This window comes from Macaca nemestrina, chromosome 1 (genome assembly GCF_043159975.1).
Source record: "Macaca nemestrina isolate mMacNem1 chromosome 1, mMacNem.hap1, whole genome shotgun sequence".
In the NCBI taxonomy this organism is placed as follows: domain Eukaryota; kingdom Metazoa; phylum Chordata; class Mammalia; order Primates; family Cercopithecidae; genus Macaca; species Macaca nemestrina.
The window spans coordinates 224512904-224535791 of NC_092125.1; the positions used below are offsets into that span (position 1 = coordinate 224512904).

Genomic DNA, 22888 nt, shown 5'->3' on the forward strand with positions numbered 1-22888 from the left:
TGCATGCTTTAGAAAAGCGAGAGAAACCCTCTCTTCGCTCACTAGGGTGACATACCTGCAGAGCCAGCTGAGAAAATATGCACAATATTGCTGTTAGGCACGAAAATGCCATTAAATTGCTCTTTGGCTTTGGAGTAACATGCAAAGTATACAGCCCTGTTAGAACAAAGAGAACATTATAAAGAAATCATCACAGTGCAACTTTATATGTCCCTCCAGAATACCTGAAAAATTTTCAGAAAATAAAATGGGAAAGACACTGCCACGCACCCAAAAATCTTGTCCTCACCTGTGCTAAAACCAAAACCTGCCACAGGCACGTTCAGGAAGCTCTTGTGTGTCCCTCCAGAAATGATTTAGTGATGACAGAGGTGTTCAAAAATAATTGAGGAAAGTGAGATTTGGGGAAGACATCTATAAAGTCCTTTTACATTCTTCGTTCTGGATAAACGCTAATCCTTTAAGCATCAACACATTGGAAGTTTTAAATTTTTGTTTATGTTTCTAGAATAGACCACACTTTTTCACCTTGTGCCAAAATGAGAATGTCGAACATAATTTGAACTGTTTTTGCATGACTCAGGATCACACAGGAGCAGCCATCATATCATACCTGTGTTTTCATAGAGTCCTTCCACCACCCCCTGCCTTGACTACCACAGAGTGGTCCCATCACCTTTGTTTTATCTTCACTTTTCCCCCTGCTATCTTCCCGCTTTTGGGGCTGGGAAATAGGAGCTACTTGGCACTTTTCCTGCTCTTTCACCAGCAATGCAGGGAAAATGTTTCTGTCTTCTGCTGGCCAATGAATCTTAATCATAGAATATATTTTTCAGTTCAGGATCTTAACTACTTATCATTATTGTGTTATTATGTCTTCCTTTTCCCCTAAACCCCAATTGTTCTAAATGGGTGAGGCAGCCAGGAATCTGCATCAGGTTACCAGGGTTACACTGTAGGAGCACTGCCTGTGAGCAGCAAGGGCTCTTCTCACTTTGTTTACTACAGATGGGCAGTAGTTTCCCATCTATGAATAATGCACACCCCAGATCATCTCACAGACTAGTACTTTCTGTTTTTAAATACATCATACATACTTGCTACAAAATTCTAAAGGAACAAAAGCAGTAAAAAAGTCTGCCTTTTTACAACATCCCCAGGTGATGTTTTTGGTTTGTTTGTTTTGAGATGGCGTTCTTGCTCTGTCACCCAGGCTGGAGTGCAGTGGCGTGACCTGACCTCACTGCAACCTCCATCTCCTGGGTTCAAGCCATTCTCCTGCCTCAACTTCCCAAGCAGCTGGGATTACAGGTACATGCCACCACGCTCAGCTAATTTTTGTATTTTTGTAGAGATGTGGTTTCACCACGTTGGCCAGGCTGGTCTCAAACTCCTGACTTCAAGTAATCCGCCTGCCTCGGCCTCCCAAAGTGCAGAGATTGCAGGTGTGAGCTACTGCACCCAGCCAATTTATGTTTAAATTGGAGCACTGATCTGGAGGAATTCTATAAGCTTTTGGTCTTCACCCTATATAAGACAACATTCTCATTTTTGTTGAAAGACTTCATTTTCTTTCAAGTCTCTTGGAGTATGACAAGTTAAGTGTCCTGCCCCTGCCACCCAGTTCCCTTCTCAGGAGGTCCTTTCTGGAAGAAGTTTTTTTGTTTTGTTTTTTCTTTTTGAGATGAGTTTTGCTCTTTCACCCAGACTGGAGTGAAGTGGCATGATCTTGGCTCACTGCAACCTCTGCCCCCAGAGTAGCTGGGATTACGGGTGCCCGCCACCACGCCTGGCTAATTTTTGTATTTTTATTTTTATTTATTTTTTTTTTTTTTGAGACGGAGTCTCACGCTGTTGCCCAGGCTGAAGTGCAGTGGCGCGATCTCGGCTCACTGCAAGCTCCGCCTCCCGGGTTCCCGCCATTCTCCTGCCTCAGCCTCCTGAGTAGCTGGGACTACAGGCGCCCGCCACCGCGCCCGGCTAATTTTTTGTATTTTTAGTAGAGACGGGGTTTCACTGTGGTCTCGATCTCCTGACCTTGTGATCCGCCCGCCTCGGCCTCCCAAAGTGCTGGGATTACAGGCTTGAGCCACCGCGCCCGGCCGAATTTTTTGTATTTTTAGTAGAGACGGGGTTTCACTGTGGTCTCGATCTCCTGACCTTGTGATCCGCCCGCCTCGGCCTCCCAAAGTGCTGGGATTACAGACTTGAGCCACCGCGCCCGGCCTTAATTTTTGTATTTTTAATAGAGACAGGGTTTTGCCAAGTTGGCCAGGCTGGTCTCCAACTCTTGACCTCTGGTGATCCACCTGCCTCGGCCTCCCAAAGTGCAGGGATTACATGGGTGAGCCACCATGCCCAGCCTGGAGGCAGTTTTTAATCTGCTTTCCAGATATGCTATTCTCTCTCTGTCTCTGTTACTTTCACAATCAATCATACATTGTTATCCTCTCTATCCTATCTATCCAAGAGAACTTTCTGCCAAGATGGGATGCCGTGTATCTCTGCTCTTCAATACAGTAGCCATGAGCTGCATGTGGAGATTGAATGCTTGAAATATGGCCAGGGAGCTGAGCAACTGAACCTTTAATTCTGATTAATTTACATTTAAACAGCTCCTTGTGGCCAGTGACTATCGTTATATACTGTGACAGTACAGTTCTGTATATTTCAAACAGGCTTTCAGGAGAAGCCCTGCAAAAATACGAGGATGTCATTTGATAGAAAGTGAAGTTAAAAGCCTTTACAGTTCCTCTGGATCAGTGTTTCTAAGTGCGTTGGAGTCACCCGGGGGTTCTGTTAAAATGCAGATTCTGATGTAGGTCTGGGATGTGCCCTGGGATTGTGTATTTATAACAAGCTCTCAGACAGTACTAATGCTGCTGGCCGCATGCCATACTTAGAGGAGCAAACACTTAGAGTACATTACAGTAATGATAGCAGATTAATTTTCACACTTAAGAATATGAAGAATACGGTAAGTAGAATCTCTTTCACACACTGAAGACACACCTACAATTCTCAATAACTATTTGCTATGTCTGCTACATTTAGGCAAATCCAACACAGAAAAAAGACACTGGTCATTCAGCAGCATCACCCTTTGGTAAGAAAGGACCCAGAATTCCACACTGCTTAGCACGGGCTAGCTGGAAAGTTTAATGCTTACCTTGATGGTGCAACTCCAACCAAATTTGGACCCAAGCCTCTAAAAAGTGACTTTGGTCCCTCTTTCTCCAAGATCGACCTGAATAATAAGAAAAGACAAACCTTTAAAACCCCTCAGGCAAGGTCTATTAAAAATGATAAGGAGTCAACCTTCTCATTAGTTCCTTGAGACAATAAAATGTTTGAGAGATCTCAAGCTCGACTCTCATCTGATTTGGTTACAATACAGAATGTATTGTAATGTCTGTAGAATACTGCTATCATTAACACAGTGAAAAAAACATGCTTCAAAAAGCATCAGTTAGACATATTTTATTTTTCTGCCTTTCTTTTTTTTTTTGGAAACAGAATCTTCCTCTGTTGCACAGGCTGGAGTGCAGTGGTATGATCTCAGCTCACTGGAACCTCTGCCTCCCGGGTTCAAGCAATTCTTCCGCCTCAGCCTCCCAAGTAGCTGTGATTACAGGCGCTCACCACCACACCCAGTTTTGTATTTTTATTTATTTATTTATTTATTATTTAGACTGAGTTTCACTCTTGTTGCCCAGGCTGGAGTGCAATGGCTTGATCTCGGCTCACTGCAACCTCCGTTCCCCAGGCTGAAGCGATTCTCCCGCCTCAGCCTCCCGAGTAACTGGGATTAAAGGCATGCGCCACCAGGCCCAGGTAACTTTGTATTTTTAGTAGAGATGGGGTTTCTCCAAGCTGGTCAGGCTGGTCTTGAACTCCTCACCTCAGGCGATCTGCCCGCCTCGGCCTCACAAAGTGCTGGGATTACAGGCATGAGCCACCACGACCGGCCTAACACAGGAGGAAGCTGTGCAGAGTCTGTACTAGACAATGAAATCCTGTGAAAGTAGGATGAGTATCTGGCAGAGGGTTCCACACAGGGAACAATTTCCTCATCATAATAAGATTAACTGAGAAACAGGTTCAAAGATTTCTTTTGGATTTACTGCTTCTAACAATCCTATCTTCTAGATCTTTACCTAATATAGTAGAAATTTACACAGGGATATAAGGAATAGGGCCAGCTCAGTGCTTATACCTGTAATCCCAGGACTTTGGGAGGTCCAGGCACTTGAACAGGAGTTCCCAATCAGCCTGAGCAACACAGTATAAACCCCATCTCTACAAAAAATGAAAAAAAATAGCCAGATGTGGTGGTGTGTGCCTGTGCTCCCAGCTACTCAGGAGGCTGAGGTGAGAAGATAGCTTAGCCTGGGAGGTCAAGGCTGCAGTGAGCCATCATCACGCCACTGCACTCCAGCTTTAGCGACAGAGAGACACCTTGTCTCAAAAATTAAAAACGAAAAAAAAATGTTGGTGGGAGGGGGGAAGGTGGAATTTAAGGAATAGAAAACTCTAATAATTTTCATGGACAGGATGATGGTTATTTAAAACCAAAGTCTAGTAAGTATCTCAAGTCCAAAGATTATACCATGATGGCTTTTTTTTTTTTTGAGATGGAGTCTCACTCTGTCACCCAGGCTGGAATGCAGTGGCACAATCTCGGCTCACTGCAAGCTCCGCCTCCCAGGTTCATGCCATTCTCCTGCCTCAGCCTCCTGAGCAGTTGGGACTACAGGCGCCCGCTACCACGGCCGGCTAATTTTTTGTATTTTTAGTAAAGATGGGGTTTCACAGCGTTAGCCAGGATGGTCTCAATCTCCTGACCTGGTGATACACCAGCCTTGGCCTCCCAAAGTGCTGGGATTACAGGCGTGAGCCACTGGGCCCAGCCAATTGCTTTTTCTTTTAAACTTTTTTTTTTTTGTGTGGTGACATACACATAATAGAAAAATCTATCATTGTAACTTTTTTTTTTTTGAGACAGAGTCTCGCTCTGTTGCCCAGGCTGCAGTGCAGTGGCGCAATCTTGGCTCACTGCCAGCTCCGCCTCGCGGGTTCATGCCATTCTCCTGCCTCAGCTTCCCAAGTAGCTAGGACTACAGGCATCTACCACCATGCACAGCTAATTTTTTGTATTTTCAGTAGAGACAGGGTTTCACTGTGTTATAGCCAGGATGGTCTCCATCTCCTGACCTCGTGATCCACCCGCCTTGGCCTCCCAAAGTGCTGGGATTACAGGCGTGAGCCACATTGTAACCATTTTTAAGTGTACAGTTGAGTGGCATTAAGTACGTCCACACTGTTGTGCAACCATCACCATACCACCATCTACCTCCAGAACCTTTTCATCTTTTCAGACGGAACCTCTGCACTCATTAAGCACCAGCTCCCTAGCCCTCCCTCCTGTCAGGCCCTGGCAGCCACCATTCTACTGTCTCTATAAATCTGACAACTCTAGGTATCTCTTATCAGTGGCATCACATCTTTTTTTGTGACTGGTTTATTTCACCTGGTCTTTGAGGTTCATCCATGTTGTAGCATGTGTCACAATTTCCTTCTTTTTATTTTATTACTTATTTGAGATAGGGTCTCACTCCATCATCCAGGCTGGAGTGCAATGGGGTGATCTCGGCTCACTGCAACCTCCACCTCTTAAGTTCAAGCAATTTTTGTGCCTCAGCCTCCCCAGTAGCTGGGATTACAGGTGAGTGCCACCACGCCCAGCTAATTTGTGTGTGTGTGTGTATATGTATATACATATATATACACATATATATACATATATATATATTTTTTTAAATAGAGACAGGGTGTCACGTTAGCCAGGCTGGTCTTGAACTTCTGGCCTCAAGTGATCCACCCACCTTGGCCTTACTAAATGCTGGGATTACAACTACTGTGCCCACCCAGAATTTCCCTTTTTTTAAAAGCTGAATGTGATTCCACTGCTGTATACACCACATTTTATTATCCATTCATCCATCGATGGACACTTGGGGTTGCTTCCATGTTTGGCTGTTATAAATAGTGCTGCTATAAACATGGGTGTACAAATATCTGTTTGAGTCCTTGCTTTGGATTCTTTTGTGGAATCCAAGTGGAATTGCTGGATCACATGGTAATTCTATGCCTAATTTTTTGAGAAACCGCTAGGCTGTCTTCTATAGTGGTTATACCACCTTACATTCCCGCCTGCAACGTAAAAGGAGTTCCGATTTCTCTATAACTTCGCCAATGTGCTTTTCACAAAAAAAAAGTTAAATATTGTTTCCGATTAAAAGCGACTCAGAAAATCCTAAAAGGATTGTATGGAACACTCTTAGAGGCATTTTTCTGCTGCAGCACAGGTATTCAAGTTGGTTAAATTTACTCTTTTCAATGGTTCAATTTCCATGGTATCCGATAGAATTTACATTGTTATATTAGGGTCTTCTCTAATTTAATCTCCTTTTCTTACTGAGGATTTTTCTTTACTACTAGTACCGTCCACTTGATAGCACTCAAGGTTGATATAGCTCACAAATAATCATATGCTAGTCAAAAGTTAATAGAATGGCTGGGAGCAGTGGCTCACATCTGTAATCCCAGCACATTGGGAGGCTGAAGCGGGTGGATCGCTTGAGATCAGGAGTTCGAGACCAGCCTGGCCAACAAGGTGAAACCCCGTCTCTACAATACAAAAACTAGCCAGAAATCACTTGATCACGGCAGGCAAGGCTGCAGTGAGCCGAGATCATGCCACCGTACTCCAGCCTGGGCAACAGAGCAGGACTCTGTCTCAGAAAGGAAAAAAAAAGTTCATAGAATGTTTTACCTTCATTATAACACACAGAAAGTATGATGAAAAGATCTTTCACTTTACGGAAAAGATGTTCCTGTAAAGCTAATAGTAAAGTAAATCCTGTCAGTTCTACTTCTACGACTTCCACTTTCTCCACAGGGAAAGTTTCCCAAATTAAGCTGGTTTTTGGTGCAAAAGAGGTACAGCTGACATTCTGGTCCATGGCATACTGGATAATGTTAAGGTTTCATCTATTTCCAGCTCTCCTTCCTCAGATTACTATGCAACTTTTCATGTTCTAGATTCTCTGAATGTATAAATAAAATTTTGAATCTTAGCTTTTCTTCTCCTAATTTTTGGATGTTTAAAATAAAGAATATCTGTACCTTCAAAAAGAGCTTTCCTAAAAAGTAGGCTAGCAATTAGACGAAAAAGAGTGGAAAGAAAAAAGTAAAACTATGTCTATTCACAGACAACATGACCTTTTGTTGAAATACTAAAGAATTGGCAGGGCGTGGTGGCTCACACCTGTAATCCCAGCACTCTGGGAGGCCGAGGTGGGCGGATCACGAGGTCAGGAGATCGAGACCATCCTGGCTAACACGGTGAAACCCTGTCTCTACTAAAAATACAAAAAAAAAAAAAAAATTAGCCAGGTGTGGTGGCGGGTGCCTGTAGTCCCAGCTACACGGGAGGCTGAGGCAGGAGAATGATGTGAACCCAGGAGGTGGACTTTGCAGTGAGCTGAGATTGTGCCACTGCACTCCAGCCTGGGTGACAGAGCGAGATTCTGTCTCAAAACAAACAAACAAACAAACAACAACAAAAAAAACTAAAGAATCTACTAAAACAATTATCTCTATGAAGCTATTATTGGCTGGGCGTGGTAGCTCACACCTGTAATCCCAGCACTTTCGGAGGCCAAGGTGGGCAGATCACTTAAGGTCAGGCGTTTGAGACCTGTCTGGCTAACATGGCGAAACCCTGTCTCTACTAAAAATATAAAAATCAGTCAGGCGTGGTGGCATGCACCTGTAGTCCCAGCTACTCAGGAGGCTGAGACAGGAGAATTGCTTGAACCTGGGAGGCAGAAGCTGGAGTGAGCCGAGATCATGTCACTGCACTCCAGCCTGGGGGACAGAGAGACTCCTCAAAAAAAAAAAAAAAAAAAGCTATTATTTTAAAAAGTAGTAAGCCAGACCTTATTCCCATGTGTATGTGTGTATATATATATACATATGTATATGCATATATATACACATATATACGTACATATATATGTGTGTGTGTGTATATATATATATTTTTAAACAGAGTTTTTGCTCTTGTTGCCCAGGCTGGAGTCCAATAGCGTGATCTCGGCACACCACAACCTCTGCCTCCCGGGTTCAAGTGATTCTCCTGCCTCAGCCTCCAAATAGCTGGGATTACAGGCACCCGCCACTACGCCCAGCTAATTTTGTATTTGTAGTAGAGATGGGGTTTCTCTTTTTTTTTTTTTTTTTTGAGACAGAATCTTGCTCTGTCGCCCAGGCTGGAGTGCAGTGGCGTGATCTCGGCTCACTGCAAGCTCCGCCTCCCGGGTTCCCGCCATTCTCCTGCCTCAGCCTCCCGAGTAGCTGGGACTACAGGCGCCCGCCACCTCGCCCGGCTAGTTTTTCATATTTTTTTTTTTTAGTAGAGACGGGGTTTCACCGTGTTAGCCAGGATGGTTTCGATCTCCTGACCTCGTGATCCGCCCGTCTCGGCCTCCCAAAGTGCTGGGATTACAGGCTTGAGCCACCACGCCCGGCCGAGATGGGGTTTCTCCATGTTGGTCAGGTCGGTCTCGAACTCCCTACTTCAGGTGATATGCCCGCCTTGGCCTCCCAAAGTGCTGGGATTACAAGCGTGAGCCACTGCACCTGGCCCATTTATATAATTAAATTACATAAAAATATTATGGAGAGACAGTAGTCTTATTTTCTAATCAAATCATTTTCTTTACTGACAAGTGTAAGACCAGGCCCTTGTAAGTGATCCCATACAACCTCTGCCTCCTGAGTTCAAGCAATTCTCCTACCTCAGCCTCCTGAGTAGATGGGATTATAGGTGCCAGCCACCACGCCCTACTAATTTTTTTTTTTTGAGATGGCTGAGTTCTTGCTCTGTCGGCCAGGCTGGAGTGCAGTGGCTCCATCTCGGCTCACTGCAGCCTCCGCCTCCCAGGCTCAAGCGATTCTCCTGCTTCAGCCTCCCGGATAGCTGGGATTACAGGTGTGTGCCAGCACGCCTGGCTAATTTTTGTATTTTGAGTAGAGATGGGGTTTCACCATGTTGGCCAGGCTGGTCTTGAACTCCTGACCTCAGGTGATCCGCCCACCTCGGCCTCTCAAAGTGCTAGGATTATAGGCATGAGCCACCACGAGTATTGCTTTTTTTTTTTTTTTCTTCCCGAGACGGAGTCTCACTCTGTTGCCAGACGAGTGCAGTGGCACGACCTCGGCTCACTGCAGCCTCCGCCTCCTAGGTTCAAGCAGTATTGCTCTTTTAAAAGACTGAGCTCTCTGAACTAAAACCTCTCTCAAGTAACATGTTGAAGCGGCCTATACTTTATAATATAGCACATAATCAAGATTTTCAAATGCTAAGAGTATCGAGAAATTGTGTTCAGTTTAGATCCTCTCTGTGGTCCAGATTAATGTACCCTGTTTAGCTTCAGGAGTCATTTAAACACAATTAAGGGAATCTTTGGCTCCAGGAAGCTTGAAGCGGCTCATCCATAATGCAGTAGGGAACTTGTGTCCCGAAGTGACTCAGGCCTGTTAAGAACTTAAGAAAGGCGGTCTCCATAGTTACACATATTAACAGTTGGCAAAAAGCCAAATCTGTTACATAATCCAAACTTCTAACCTAGCTGGATGTTTACAAAACTTTTCTGGAACAATTAAGATCCTACTATAAATGGTACATTTCAGCTGCAAAACCAAGCCCAGAAGGATCCAGACTCATTTTCCCACAGTCACAAACTTTCATTTAGGAAAAAGATGAAAACAAAACAAAAACAAAAAAAAATCAGGGTCTTGTTTGGAGCATTTTATTCTCTTCACTAGTTTTATATCATAATATGAATACCACAGACTAATCCAAGAGAAATGTCTCATCTGAACACTGCAGTTCCTAAAAGATAGATAGGAGATCACTAACACATTACTTTTCAGATGACAAAGGCACTTGAAAAAACAAAGAGGGCCAAGCACGGCGCTCACGCCTGTAACCCCAGCACTTTGGGAGGCCGAGGCAGGCGGATCACGAGGCCAGGAGATTGAGGCCATCCTGGCTAATATGATGAAACCCCGTCTCTACTAAAAATACAAAAGCAAATTAGCCGGGTGTCGTGGGGGGGGCGCCTGTAGTCCCAGCTACTCGGGAGGCTGAGGCAGGAGAATCGCTTGAACCCGGCAGGTGGACCTTGCAGTGAGTGAGCTGAGATCGGGCCACTGCACTCCAGCCTGGGCGACAGAGCAAGATTCCGTCTCAAAAAAAAAAAAAAGAAAAGAAAGAAAAAACAAAAAGAATGTATCTCAGCAGTTTAAACAGTAAGAACTCTGCTGGAAAATATTAAGCCAGAAGATTTTTATTTTTTTAAAAAGCAGATACCTGAAATACATATACTATTTATTACTCTGGCAAATTTAATAGCAGATGCCTGAATCTGTTAACATATTGCCTTTTTGCTTTTTAAGTAACTATTAAAAAAAAAAGATAGGTTCTTCAATAGAGAATATTTTTTCTTTAACAGAATAGAGAACATTTTTTCTTTGAATTTTGAAAAATAAACTTCCTATAAATAAATTCCGTTCTCTGACAAGTCTTTTAAAGTAGTATTCCCCAAATGAGTAAGACCATTAATAAGCAGACAACTTTTTTTTTTTTTTTTTTTGAGACGGAGTCTTGCTCTGTCACCCAGGCTGGAGTGCAGTGGTGCGATATCGGCTCACTGCAAGCTCCGCCTCCTGGGTTCATGCCATTCTCCTGCCTCAGCCTCCCAAGTAGCTGGGATTACAGGCGCCCGCCACCATGCCTGGCTAATTTTTTGTGTTTTTAGTAGAGACGGGGTTTCACCGTGTTAGCCAGGATAGTCTCCATCTCCTGACCTCGTGATCCACCCGCCTCGGCCTCCCAAAGTGCTGGGATTACAGGCATGAGCCACTGCGCTCGGCCATAAGCAGACAACTTTTAAACGAATGACCATGTTATTTGCATGGGTTTTTTTTCTTTTCTTTTTTTTTTTTTTGAGATGGAGTCTCGCTCTGTTGCCCAGGCTGGGGTGCAGTGGCGTGATCTTGGCTCACTGCAACCTCCACCTCCCAGGTTCAAGTGATTCTCCTGCCTCAGCGTCCCGAGTAGCTGGGATTACAGGCATGTGCTGCCATGTATTTTCGTATTTTTAGTAGAGATGAGGTTTCACCATGTTGGCCAGGTTGGTCTCTAACTCCTGACCTCAGGTGATCCACCTGCCTTGGCCTCCCAAACTGCTGGGATTACAAGAATGAGCCACTGCGCCCAGCCTTGTATGGGTTTTTGATAAACACACAGTCTTCCAAAAATGTCAACAGGAAACTAACATGGGCTTTGTAGATAAGACCAAAGCCTGTACCCTTGTTCTTGTTTGATCACTTACTAGATAAAGACCCTCTCTGTAAACCATCGTGCTGTTAGCTTAGGGATGGTTAATGAAGAACCAGAAAGCTGTACAATAACCCAGGTGAGAGAGGATGGTGGCTTCAACACACATGGTAGCAGCCTGTAAAGGAGCCACCCTCTCTTAAGCCACTCTAAAGCTTCCTACATTGGTATATTGTTTTTATGTAAGTCCTAAGTTACAGACTCTGCTTTTAGAACTTATTAACAGGAAAAGATACACATTTCCCCTGAAGAGTAAGTACGCTTTCTTCATATGAGAATTACGCAATATGATATTCCCCTTTTTTGGCCTCTATTAAGAGATAAAAGACTTTAAGGTTAAAAAAACCAAAAACAACCTTGTGTTTAAAAGCAGACAGTAGCTATTATAATGACAGAAGCTTTTATTATTTACATGGAGGGAGGGTGTTAAGCCCTTTTTATGCAGTATCTTCCTGACATACCAAAACTCATGCGTTCAATTTGTATGGAATGCTTGCTATGTGCCAGGCAACATTCTTGATGCCTGGGGATGATTTCAGTAATCAAAACAAACCAAAGTCACTACCTCCAAAGAAGTCCCATTGGAGGGGGTGGTGAAGAAGGAGAAAAGAATATAAATAAGTAAACTACACTGTATGTTGATGGATGTAAGTGTGACGGATAAAAATACAGCAGGAAGGTAGGCTGGGGTGTTGGGGAGAGTTTGATTTTAAATAGCATGTTCACTTTAGGGTCTTCCTGCAAGGCGATAACAGTGGAAGTCAGCCATGCAGACAATGTCTACTGCAAACACCCTGTGGTGGGAAATGTTCCTGGCCTTTTAAAGGAACAAAAAGGAGGCTGGAGGGGCAAAGGGGAAAATAAGAAATAAAAAGTCAAGTAATGGGAAGGGTGACAATCGTGTAGAGCCTAGTAGGCCGCAGGGATAGCTGTAGCTCTTACCCAGAGGGAGACAGCAACTCTGAACAGAGGATCTGAGCAGAGGGTTCTTTGGGTGCTCTGCTGAGAACAGACTGAGGGTAGAGGACAGCAAGCTTTCAAAACAGAGCAGTCAGGAAGCGAATGCACCAATATAGGTGAGATACAGTGGCTTCCATCAGGACAGTGGTGGAGGAAGTAGTGAAAAGGGGTCAGATTCTGTATTTATTTTAAAGATAGACTTGATAGGATTTTGCTGCAAGGTTGAGAAATAAGATCCAAGGATGACTATGAGGCTTGAGATCTGTGTAGCTGGAAAGATGAAGCTGCCTCTAACAGAGACAGCGAAGACTCTGGGAACAGCAGGTTTTATGGAGTTCTGTTTTGCTCATGTTACTCTTGGATGGCTAATAAACATCCAAGCTGTCAAACAGGCAGCCGGATGGAGCGTGTGAGGCTCAGAGCAGAAACGCTGCCAGTTTACAGATGGTATTTACAGCCATGAAACTAAGTGCGCCCACAGAGGGAGTGGCAGTAGCTAGAGAAGGCCAGGGTCTGGGCCCTGGACCCTCCAACAGCCAGAGGTTGTAAGGCTGTAAGACAGCAAAGGAAACAGAAGCAATAGCCACGGAGGCAGGAGGGTGTAGTCCTAGGAGTCTCTGAGCTGGGAACTGCTGCTGCCTTCGCAGAGAAGCAGCAGAGGCTCAGCCTTGTGTCTGGGGCTTGTTCGTTTCTTACTTTACTTTAGCGGCTTCAAGTCTTTCTTAGAAACAAGATTGATATACTTTGAACATGACTTTGGGCATGTCACTTAACTCTTAACCTGCATATTCTCTTCTCTAAAATAGAGGTAATATCACACCTGAGTACTAATCTGTTAAGGTTGTGAAAAATCAATGAAATACTACTACCTAAAAGGAGTTTTCTTCATAAATGTATGCACTTACTACGTACCCACAATTTTTCTAAAGTAGTCCTTTACTTGAAAGTTATTAAATACTTGTGTGAGAGAATCTTTCTTTTTTTTTTTTTTTTGACACACAGTCTTATTCTATTGCCCAGGCTGGAGTACAGTGGCACAATCACAGCTCACTGCAGCCTTGGTCTCCTGGGCTCAAGGACATCCTGTCTTATGTAAATTGTGCCTAAAAGTGCTAAATGTGTGGTTTTTGCAACAGAGCACCTGCATTTTATTAAGTCTTTTTCTAACATTTCCCAAATACATTTCTTTTTTTTTCTTTTTTTGAGACAGAGTCTTGCTCTGTCGCCCAGGCTGGAGTGCAGTGGCACCATCTCGGCTCACTGCAAGCTCCGCCTCCCAGGTTACGCCATTCTCCTGCCTCAGCCTCCAAGTAGCTGGGACTACAGGCGCCTGCCACCACGCCCGGCTAATTTTTTGTATTTTTAGTACAGACGGGGTTTCACTGTGTTAGCCAGGATGGTTTTGATCTCCTGACCTCGTGATCCGCCCGCCTCAGCCTCCCAAAGTGCTGGGATTACAGGTGTGAGCCACCATGCCCGGCTCCCAAATACATTTCTACACTGATAAGTAGTTTTCTTGATAAATGTCTGTTTTGAACACACTCTTGCCCAAGAATCAGTTTCAGAGATCTGAGTATCATGCTCAGTTATACTCAACTCCTAAGCACATCCTCCTGAGTAGCTGGGATTATAGGTGCATGCCAACATGCCCAGCTAATTTTTTGCATTTTTTGTAGAGATGGGATTTCGCCACATTGCCCAGGCTGGTCTCAAAACTCCTGGCTCAAGCAATCCGTTTGCATTGGCCCCTCAAAGTGCTAGAAATACAGGCATGAGCCACCGTGCCCAGCCCCGAATTTTTAAAATATGTAATAAAGTTGAGGAAATAAAGCTTAAATACAACAGCTCTTGGGTGAAAAATGCCACTTTACAAACACCTTCCTAACAAAACATTATAACTAAAATTTTACTTAATAACGCCATTGTTTGTATTTTGATATCAATAAAATAAACTGATTTTAAAAGTATTCATGCTGCGTGCGGTGGTTCATGCCTGTAATCCCAGCACTTTGGGAGGCCGAGGCGGGCGGATCACCTAAGGTCAGGAGTTCAAGCCCAGCCTGACCAACATGGAGAAACCCCATCTCTAATAAAAATACAAAATTAGCCGGGTATGGTAGCACATGCCTGTAATCCCAGCTACAAGGTGGGCAGATCACCTGAGGTTGGGAGTTTGAGACCAGCCCGACCAACATGGAGAAACCCTGTCTCTAATAAAAATACAAAATTAGCCAGGCGTGGTAGCACATGCCTGTAATCCCAGCTACTTGGGAGGCTGAGGAAGGAGAATCGCTTGAACCTGGGAGGCAGAGGTTGTGCCGAGATTGCGCCATTGCACTCCAGCCTAGGCAACAAGAGTGAAACTCTGTCTCATAAAAAAAAAAAGAAATTAAAGTATTCATATGTAAGTGATGGCTCATTAAGTGAGCTGTGGCTGTGTTAACCAATGAAGCCGGTGGGCCTGTAACGAAAATAGTTTGTCTTTTGTGTGGTGTGGAAGTTGTTCCTGTATTAAAACACGGAGTGGCTTTTTTTTCTTTGATTTAAATTTTACTAAACAATTGCCCTAATTGACGGGAGGGAACAGATACACACAGACACACATACACAGACACACAGACACACAGACACACACACACACACACACACGGTATCTCTTACGGGGGGGTGGATTTACTGGAGATTAGAAAGCCATAAGAATCCAAAATGTTCTAAAATCAGAAACTTTTTGAGTGACAACATGATGGTGAAAGAAATGCAAATATTCCAAACTCCGAAATCCACATTGCTTCTGGTCCCAAGCATTTCGGATAAGTGACACTCAACCCACATATCCTGTAAAACCTAAAATGGAGAAACATTCCCATTTACCTTCCATGCTTGGCCCTGTTGACACCCACACTTTTGGGTAACAGTTCCCCAGTTACAGTAAATCCAAATTCACTAGTCATGAGTTATTTGGCAAGAGGAAGTTCATTCTGAATGTTACTGAAGTAACATTACCTGTCTCAGTTTCCTTATGTCCAAAGCACTGCATGTTCCTTAGAAGAAAGGTGTCACCAGGATACTGGCACTGCCTAAGCATGTGAAAAGGCAAAGCAGGAGGGTTCTCACCGTCCTGTCTTGTTGGGGGCCATGGACTCAGATCTGTCCTGAGAGCAAAGTGTCCCTCCACATCTCTGTGCTTCTGTCCCTCCTGTACCCACCCCCAACCTTCCTGCTCACTCAGTGTCTCCACTCCTCTTCTTAGCATTTAATTTAAAAACCTGATTCTCACCCAGGCGCAGGGGCTCATGCCCGTAATCCCAGTACTTTGGGAAGCCAAGGCAGGCAGATCTCCTGAGGTCAGGAGATCAAGGCCAGCCTGGCTAACATGGTAAAACCCTGTCTCTACCAAAAATACAAAAATTAGCCAGGTATCGTGGTGCACACTTGTGATCCCAGCTACTCGGGAAGCTGAGGCAGGAGAATCGCTTGAACCCAAGAGGCAGAGGTGTCAGTGAGCCAAGATCATACCACTGCAGTCCAGCTTGGGTGACAGAGTGACAATCTGTCTCAAAAAAGAAACCAAACAAACAAAAACCCCAATTCTCCTGGAGTTTTGGACACCAATCTCTCCTGTTCCCTTGCTGGGCTTCTGATGCACTCACTTGTCCTTGACATCTAGTCTTGCTATTCAGTTTTGCTCAGTAAGCTTAGATGTACCTTTGCACACATTTGGCATGAATGCCCGAGTGATTCATAGTTAGGTTTTACAAACAAAACGTACCTAAACATAAATTAAGCACTTTCCAACTCATCCTGCCTCATCTAAATTGTGCCTAAAAGTGCTAAATGTGGCTGGTTGTGGTGGCTCATGCCTGTAATCCCAACATTTTGGGAGGCCAAGGCAGGCAGATCACAAGGTCAGGAGATCAAGACCATCCTGGCTAACATGGTAAAACCCCATCTCTACTAAAAATACAAAAAAATTAGCTGGGCGTGGTGGCGGGCGCCTGTAGTCCCAGCTACTCAGGAGGCTGAGGCAGGAGAATGGTGTGAACCCAGGAGGCAGAGCTTGCAGTGAGTGAGTGGAGATCGCGCCACTGCACTCCAGCCTGGGTGACAGAGCGAGACTCCGTCTCAAAAAAAAAAAAAGAGTGTTAAATGTGTGGTTTTTAAAACAGAGCATCTCCATTTTATTACTTCTTTTTCTAACATTTCCCAAATAAATCTCTACACTGATAGCTTTCTTGATGAATGTCTTTCTTGAATACTCTTGCCCAAGAATCAGTTTCAAACATTTGAATATCATGCTCAGCTAAACTCAACTATTATTTATAGAGCATCTCAAAGTACAAGGTCCTGAGCTAAAAATCAGATACTCAATCAGTTCTCTTCTGAATTTGATTTTACCTTAAGCATAGACTGATACGCCAAATTTGACTTAAGAATATTTAGCTACTTTATAAGCAAATGAATTATTTTTAACAGTAAAAATAATAAAATGGGCAGGTAGCTCAGGTATAAAACAAACTTTAAAACCCATTTTATTAAATATAACTTTCCTATACATTTAAAAATATTTCCCAATAAAAAGCAAAAAAATTGGGAGGCTGAGGCAGGCAGATCACGAGGTCAGGAGATCCAGACCATCCTGGCAAACACAGTGAAACCCTATCTCTACTAAAAATACAAAATAAATAGCCGGGCTTAGTGGCGGGTGCCTGTAGTCCCAGCCAGCTACTCGGGAGGCTGAGGCGGGAGAATCGCTTGAACCCAGGAGGCGGAGGTTGTGGTAAGCCGAGATCGTGCCATTGCACTCCAGTCTGGGCAACAAGAGCGAAACTCCATCTCAAAAAAAAGAAAAAAAAAATTTTTGTTTATTTTAAAAATATTCACGGCTGGGCATGGTGGCTCATGCCTGTAAACCCAGCACTTTGGGAGGCTGAGGTGGGCGGATCACCTGAAGTTGGAAGTTTGAGACCAGCCTGACCAACATGGAGAAACCCCATCTCTACAAAAAATACAAAATTAGCCAGGCATGGTGGCGCATGTCTGTAATCCCAGTTACTCGAGAGGCTGATGTGGAAGAATCGCTTGAACCCAGGAGGCGGAGGTTGTGGTAAGCCGAGATGGCGACATTGTACTCCAGTCTGGGCAACAAGAGCGAAACTCCATCTTAAAAAAAAAAATTTTTGTTTCTTTTAAAAATATTTGTGGCTGGGCACGGTGGCTCACACCTGTAATCCCAGCATTTTGGGAGGCCGAGGTGGGCGGATCACCTGCAGTGAGCCGAGATCGCACCATTGCATTCCAGCTTGGGAAACAGAGCGAGATTCTTCTATCTCAAAAAAAAAAAATAAATAAAATAAATAAAATAAAATAAAATAAAATATTCACAACTCTTCTGTTGTGCAATTTAAAATTTTACTCTACCACCTCTTCATTTCCCTCAAGAGCTTTGAGCAAGAGCGACAATGTGATGCAACAATTTACACGTGGATTTTTGGTTTGCTTTGCTAGGTTTACTCTAACTACCCTGGATGATGGTCACATGTACACTGGGACCCCCGCTGCCAGGGGAGCAAGGTCACAGCTCAAAGGTATTGGTAAAGTAACCTAATTCTTAAGTTAGGACCAAGGCTATGCAAACAGAACGTCACATTTGATAAGCCTGATGAACATTCTGGGTTGACAGTGGTGGTACAGGGTGTGCAGGTGGCAGGAGCAAAGAAGACTGAATAGAGACTGAACTTACTTCAGAACCTGAAAGAGTCCAGGTGTCACAGATGTTGGTCTCACCATTCCAGCTCCACTAATGGTCCCCAGATGAACCTGAGGATAGTAGACTGTCCGGAGAGCTAATCTCGAAGACTGCAACCGCGTCTTAATGACTTCTAGTGGACAAGTGAAAATAGCACCAACTGTGCCTCCACACCTGTAAGAAGGGATCAAAGCAGATCAGAGAAGCTATACTATTCTCTACACAATGGAATGCGAAGTTTAGCTTTTCTCTCTTTAAAACTAGAACACGCTGGGCACAGTGGCTCACACCTGTAATCCCAGCACTTGGGAGGCCAAGGTGGGCGGATCACGAGGTCAGGGGATGGAGACCATCCTGGCTAACACAGTGAAACCCCATCTCTACTAAAAATACAAAAAAAAAAAAAAAATTAGCCAGGCGCGGTGGCAGGCGCCTGTAGTCCCAGCTACTCAGGAGGCTGAGGCAGGAGAATGGCGTGAACCCAGGAAGTGAAGCTTGCAGTGAGCCGAGATCGCTCCACTGCGCTCCAGCCTGGGTGACAGAGTGAAACTCCGTCTCAAAAAAAAAAAAAAAAAAAAAAAAGGAAGCTAGAACACAACAGAGATTAATAAAATTAGTTGAAATTGGCCGGCTGCAGTGGTTCACACCTGTAATCCCAGCACTTTGGGAGGCTGAGGCGGGTGGATCACCTGAGGTCAGGAGTTCGAGACCAGCCAGGCCAACATGGCGAAACCCCATGTCTACTAAAAATATAAAAATTAGCCGGGCATGGTGGTGTCTGCCTGTAATCCCAGCTACTCAGGAGTCAGGAGGCTGAGGCAGCGGTTGCAGTGAGTGGAGATCTCTCCATTGCACTTCAGCCTGGGCAACAGAGCAAGACTCCAACTCAAAAAAAAAAAAAAAAAAAAGTTGAAATCCCAGAGCTAAAGTGATAACTACTATTCCCACGTTAGCACATTCTTTGGGGCTTTCCATTCTTGCCATTTTCACCTAACCCCTTCCCAGTATCTAGGTATTCTGAGTGCCCTTTTATGGCAAATTATGTACCTGCTTCATCATTTGCAATGGCTTCATACTATCTCTACCTTATCGATTGATAAGATTTTAAACAATTTCCTACTGTTGGACATTCATGTCATTTCCAATTTCACTACCATGCTGCAATGAATACTCTAGAAAAGTATTTTTGCACATTCAAACAAAATAGTTCATTCAGGTGAATAAACTATTTTGAAAATCAATATTTACCCCAATACAGACCCTTCTTAGAATTTGATTAATTACTTTCGGCCAAGCACTGTGGCTCACATCTGTAATACTACCACCCTGGGAGGCTGAGGCAGGTGGATACCTGAGGCCAGGAGTTCGAGACCAGCCTGGCCAACACGGTGAAACCCAATCTCCACTAAAAAAAATACAAAAATTAGCCGGGTCTGGTGGCGCCTGCCTATAATGCCTGTAATTCCAGCTACTGAGGAGGCTGAGGCAGGAGAATAGCTTGAATGTGGGAGGCGGAGGTTGCAGTGAGCCAAGATTGTGTCACTGCACTCCAGCCTGGGTGACAGAGCAAGACTGTCTTTAAAAAAAAAAAAAAAAATCTGATTAATCACTTTCAACAATGAAGTCCTTGTGTTTCCCTCATTCACAACTAATCAGTTAATCCTGTGTTTTCACCTCGCACACTGTCTCTCTGGATCAGGGTTCCCCTAAGCCAATCATTTGAGTATTACCCTTATAACATATTCATATCGAGATATTACCTGAATTACTATTAAATATTTTTCTTCAAGACAACTCACTTATTTATCCTAAAATACTTAACATCCATCATCTCTTAAACAATACTACCAGTGAAATAACATGTTTGATGGGCTAGTTATAATTAACAATGTCAAGGGCCATAGACTCATCCTCACCCATGCCTACGCCTCACTCTGGAAAACATCCTTCTATAATCTGATGATTTCCTCAAGATCCACACCTAGGGCCTTACTTATCTTTCCATCCCTGGCATCAGGGCTCAACAAGTTCCTAAACAGTATTTACTAAGCAAATGAATTATTCAACTGAGATTTCAAGGAAAATGTCTTCCAAGATTTCTAAGTATTTGAAAAAAAGTATTTCTCACTAGACTGGGAGCTCCTTGGAGAAAAGCAGTTCATACATTCTTGCAACTAGAGTATACCAGGCACCTGGCATAAAATAGGTGGGTCAATAAAAATGATAGAGCACCAGCATCTCCGCCTGGGAAAAGTAACAACAGGAAGGAAAAACAGGCCTGGACATAAAGAATGTTTATGCAGTTTCCCTATTCCACGAGAGGCAAATGTTGGAAATCTAGAAGCAAACCTAGTACCTAACACAGACTCTGAAAGTAATGAATGAAGTAAAATCCCCATGAGGGATTATTTTATTTATTTACCTATTTATTTTGGGGGGACAGTTTCACTCTGTCACCCAGGCTGGGAGTGCAGTGGTGCGATCTCAACTCACTGCAACCTCCGCCTCCTGGGTTCAAGCAGTTGTCGTGCCTCGGCCTCCTGAGTAGTTGGGACTACAGGTCTCAGCTGTATTTTTTAGTAGAGACGGAGTTTCACCATGTTGGCCAGGCTGGTCTTCAACTCCTGACTTCAAGTGATCTACCCGCCTTGGCCTCCCAAAGTGCTGGGATTACAGGCGTGAGCCACACGCCTGGCCTATTTTTATTTTTAATCAAGTTGTGGGCCTAGCTTAATAGTGGTCTGTGTAATTTGCTCTAAGCACTAGAATATATCTAAAGAAAATAGGCTATAATAAGAAATATTTAAAAAAAGATAGAAGTGGCCGGGTATGGCAGCTCATGCCTGTAATCCTAGCACTTTAGGAGGCCGAGGAGTGTGGAGCACTTGAGCTCAGGAGTTGGAGACCAAGCCTGGACAACAGGTCGAAACCCTGTCTCTACCAAGAACACGCATTTAAAAATTAGCTGGGTTTGGTGATGTGCACCTGTAGCCCCAGCTACTCGGGAGGCTGAGGTGGGAGGATGGCTTAAGACCAGGAGGTGGCCGGGCGCGGTGGCTCAAGCCTGTAATCCCAGCACTTTGGGAGGCCGAGATGGGCGGATCACAAGGTCAGGAGATCGAGACCATCCTGGCTAACATGGTGAAACCCCGTCTCTACTAAAAATACAAAAAACTAGCCGGGCGAGGTGGCGGGCGCCTGTAGTCCCAGCTACTCGGGAGGCTGAGGCAGGAGAATGGCGTAAACCCGGGAAGCGGAGCTTGCAGTGAGCTGAGATCCGGCCACTGCACTCCAGCCTGGGCGACAGAGCGAGACTCCATCTCAAAAAAAAAAAAAAAAAAAAAAAAGACCAGGAGGCAGAGGTTGCAGTGAGCTGAGATCGTACCACTGCACTCTAGCCTGGGTGACAAAGCCAAGACTCAGTCTCAACAAATAAATAAATAAATAATAAAAATAAAAATGTTAGACGTAAAAACTTTCTAACCCATGTCTATTCATACAAAATATTCTTACCTGTCATAATAACCACATGCCTAAAAAGTATAACATTTAAAGATCCTGAAAAACTTACCAGCAACATAGTAAAATAAAGAAATACCTGAAATCTATTTGTGTTCAATAACGTAACTCCAAATCATTGAAAAAAAGAGCTTCTGGGTAAATCTTCATAGAAAGCCAGTAAGTTCAAATACCATACAGGTCAACCACCTTTGCTTTGTCCCTAAGGAAACTGCACTCATTACTTTGGCCAACCGTCATCCAAGTCTATGCCGCTAATCAAAGGATGGTATGTTTGTCCAAAACAGCAAATGCCCTAGTAACAGTGAATCAGTGACCTCTTTCAAGGTGGCAGGCCACATTCACTTTTTTTTTTTTTTTTTTTTAAAGAGAGAGGGTCTTGCTCTGTTACCCAGGCTGGAGTCCATCTCTACAAAAATAAAAACAAATTAGTCAGGTGTGGTGGTGTGCACCCGTAGTCCCAGCTACTTAGAAGAATCACCTGAACCCAGGGAGGTCAAGGCTGCAGTGAGCTGAGATGATACTACTGCACTCCAGCCTGGGTGAGACCACATCTCAAAAAAAAAAAAAAAAAAAAAAAAAGTATATATATAAATAAGTCGGGCATGGTGGCTCACACCTGTAATCCCAGCACTCCGGAAGGCCAAGGTAGGCAGATTACTTGAGGTAAGGAGTTTGAGAGACCAGCCTGACCAACATGGTGAAACCTTGTGTCTACTAAAAATACAAAAATTAGCTGGGCATGGTGGCAGGTTCCTGTAATCCCAGGTACTCAGGAGGCTGAGGCAGGAGAATCGCTTGAACCTGGGAGGCAGAGGTTGCAGTGAGCCGAGATTGCACAACTGCACTCCAGAGCAAGACTCCGTATCAAAAAAAAAAAAAAAAAAAAGGTTTGTGATGTACTGGAGGCCTTGGTGAATGTTATTTCATTGTAGATGGCGTTCAACCTACTATGAGTCTCAACACTGGGAATTCTCAATGATCCCACCAGCAGTTCATCCACCCATCTCTTTTCTGCCTTACTTGCCCTGGGGAGCCTGTGGGCAGAACTAGGTGTCTTCCCTTCCTTTGGTCCCCATGCTCCTTGACATCAAGGCAATGGGACCTCTAGGAGTTAACAAGATTGGCTCAAAGTGGGAGTCACTGAGTGTCCTTCCCAAGCACACCACCCAGTTCCTTCTCATCCTGTTGGC

General features: G+C 44.1%; 1 protein-coding gene across 3 annotated transcripts in view; it reads right to left on the reverse strand.

Moving 5' to 3' along the window:
* LOC139355294 (solute carrier family 25 member 33) overlaps positions 1-22888 on the reverse strand; it is a 45117-nt gene that overhangs the window by 10467 nt on the left and 11762 nt on the right. For all 3 annotated transcript variants that reach the window (XM_011736854.3, XM_071101190.1, XM_071101182.1), the window contains exons 2-4: positions 18171-18350; positions 3170-3247; positions 56-156 (exon numbers count right to left, since the gene is read on the reverse strand). In XM_011736854.3, coding sequence (XP_011735156.1) covers positions 56-156; positions 3170-3247; positions 18171-18350 — 359 coding nt within the window. The remainder of the gene's footprint in view (positions 1-55; positions 157-3169; positions 3248-18170; positions 18351-22888) is intronic.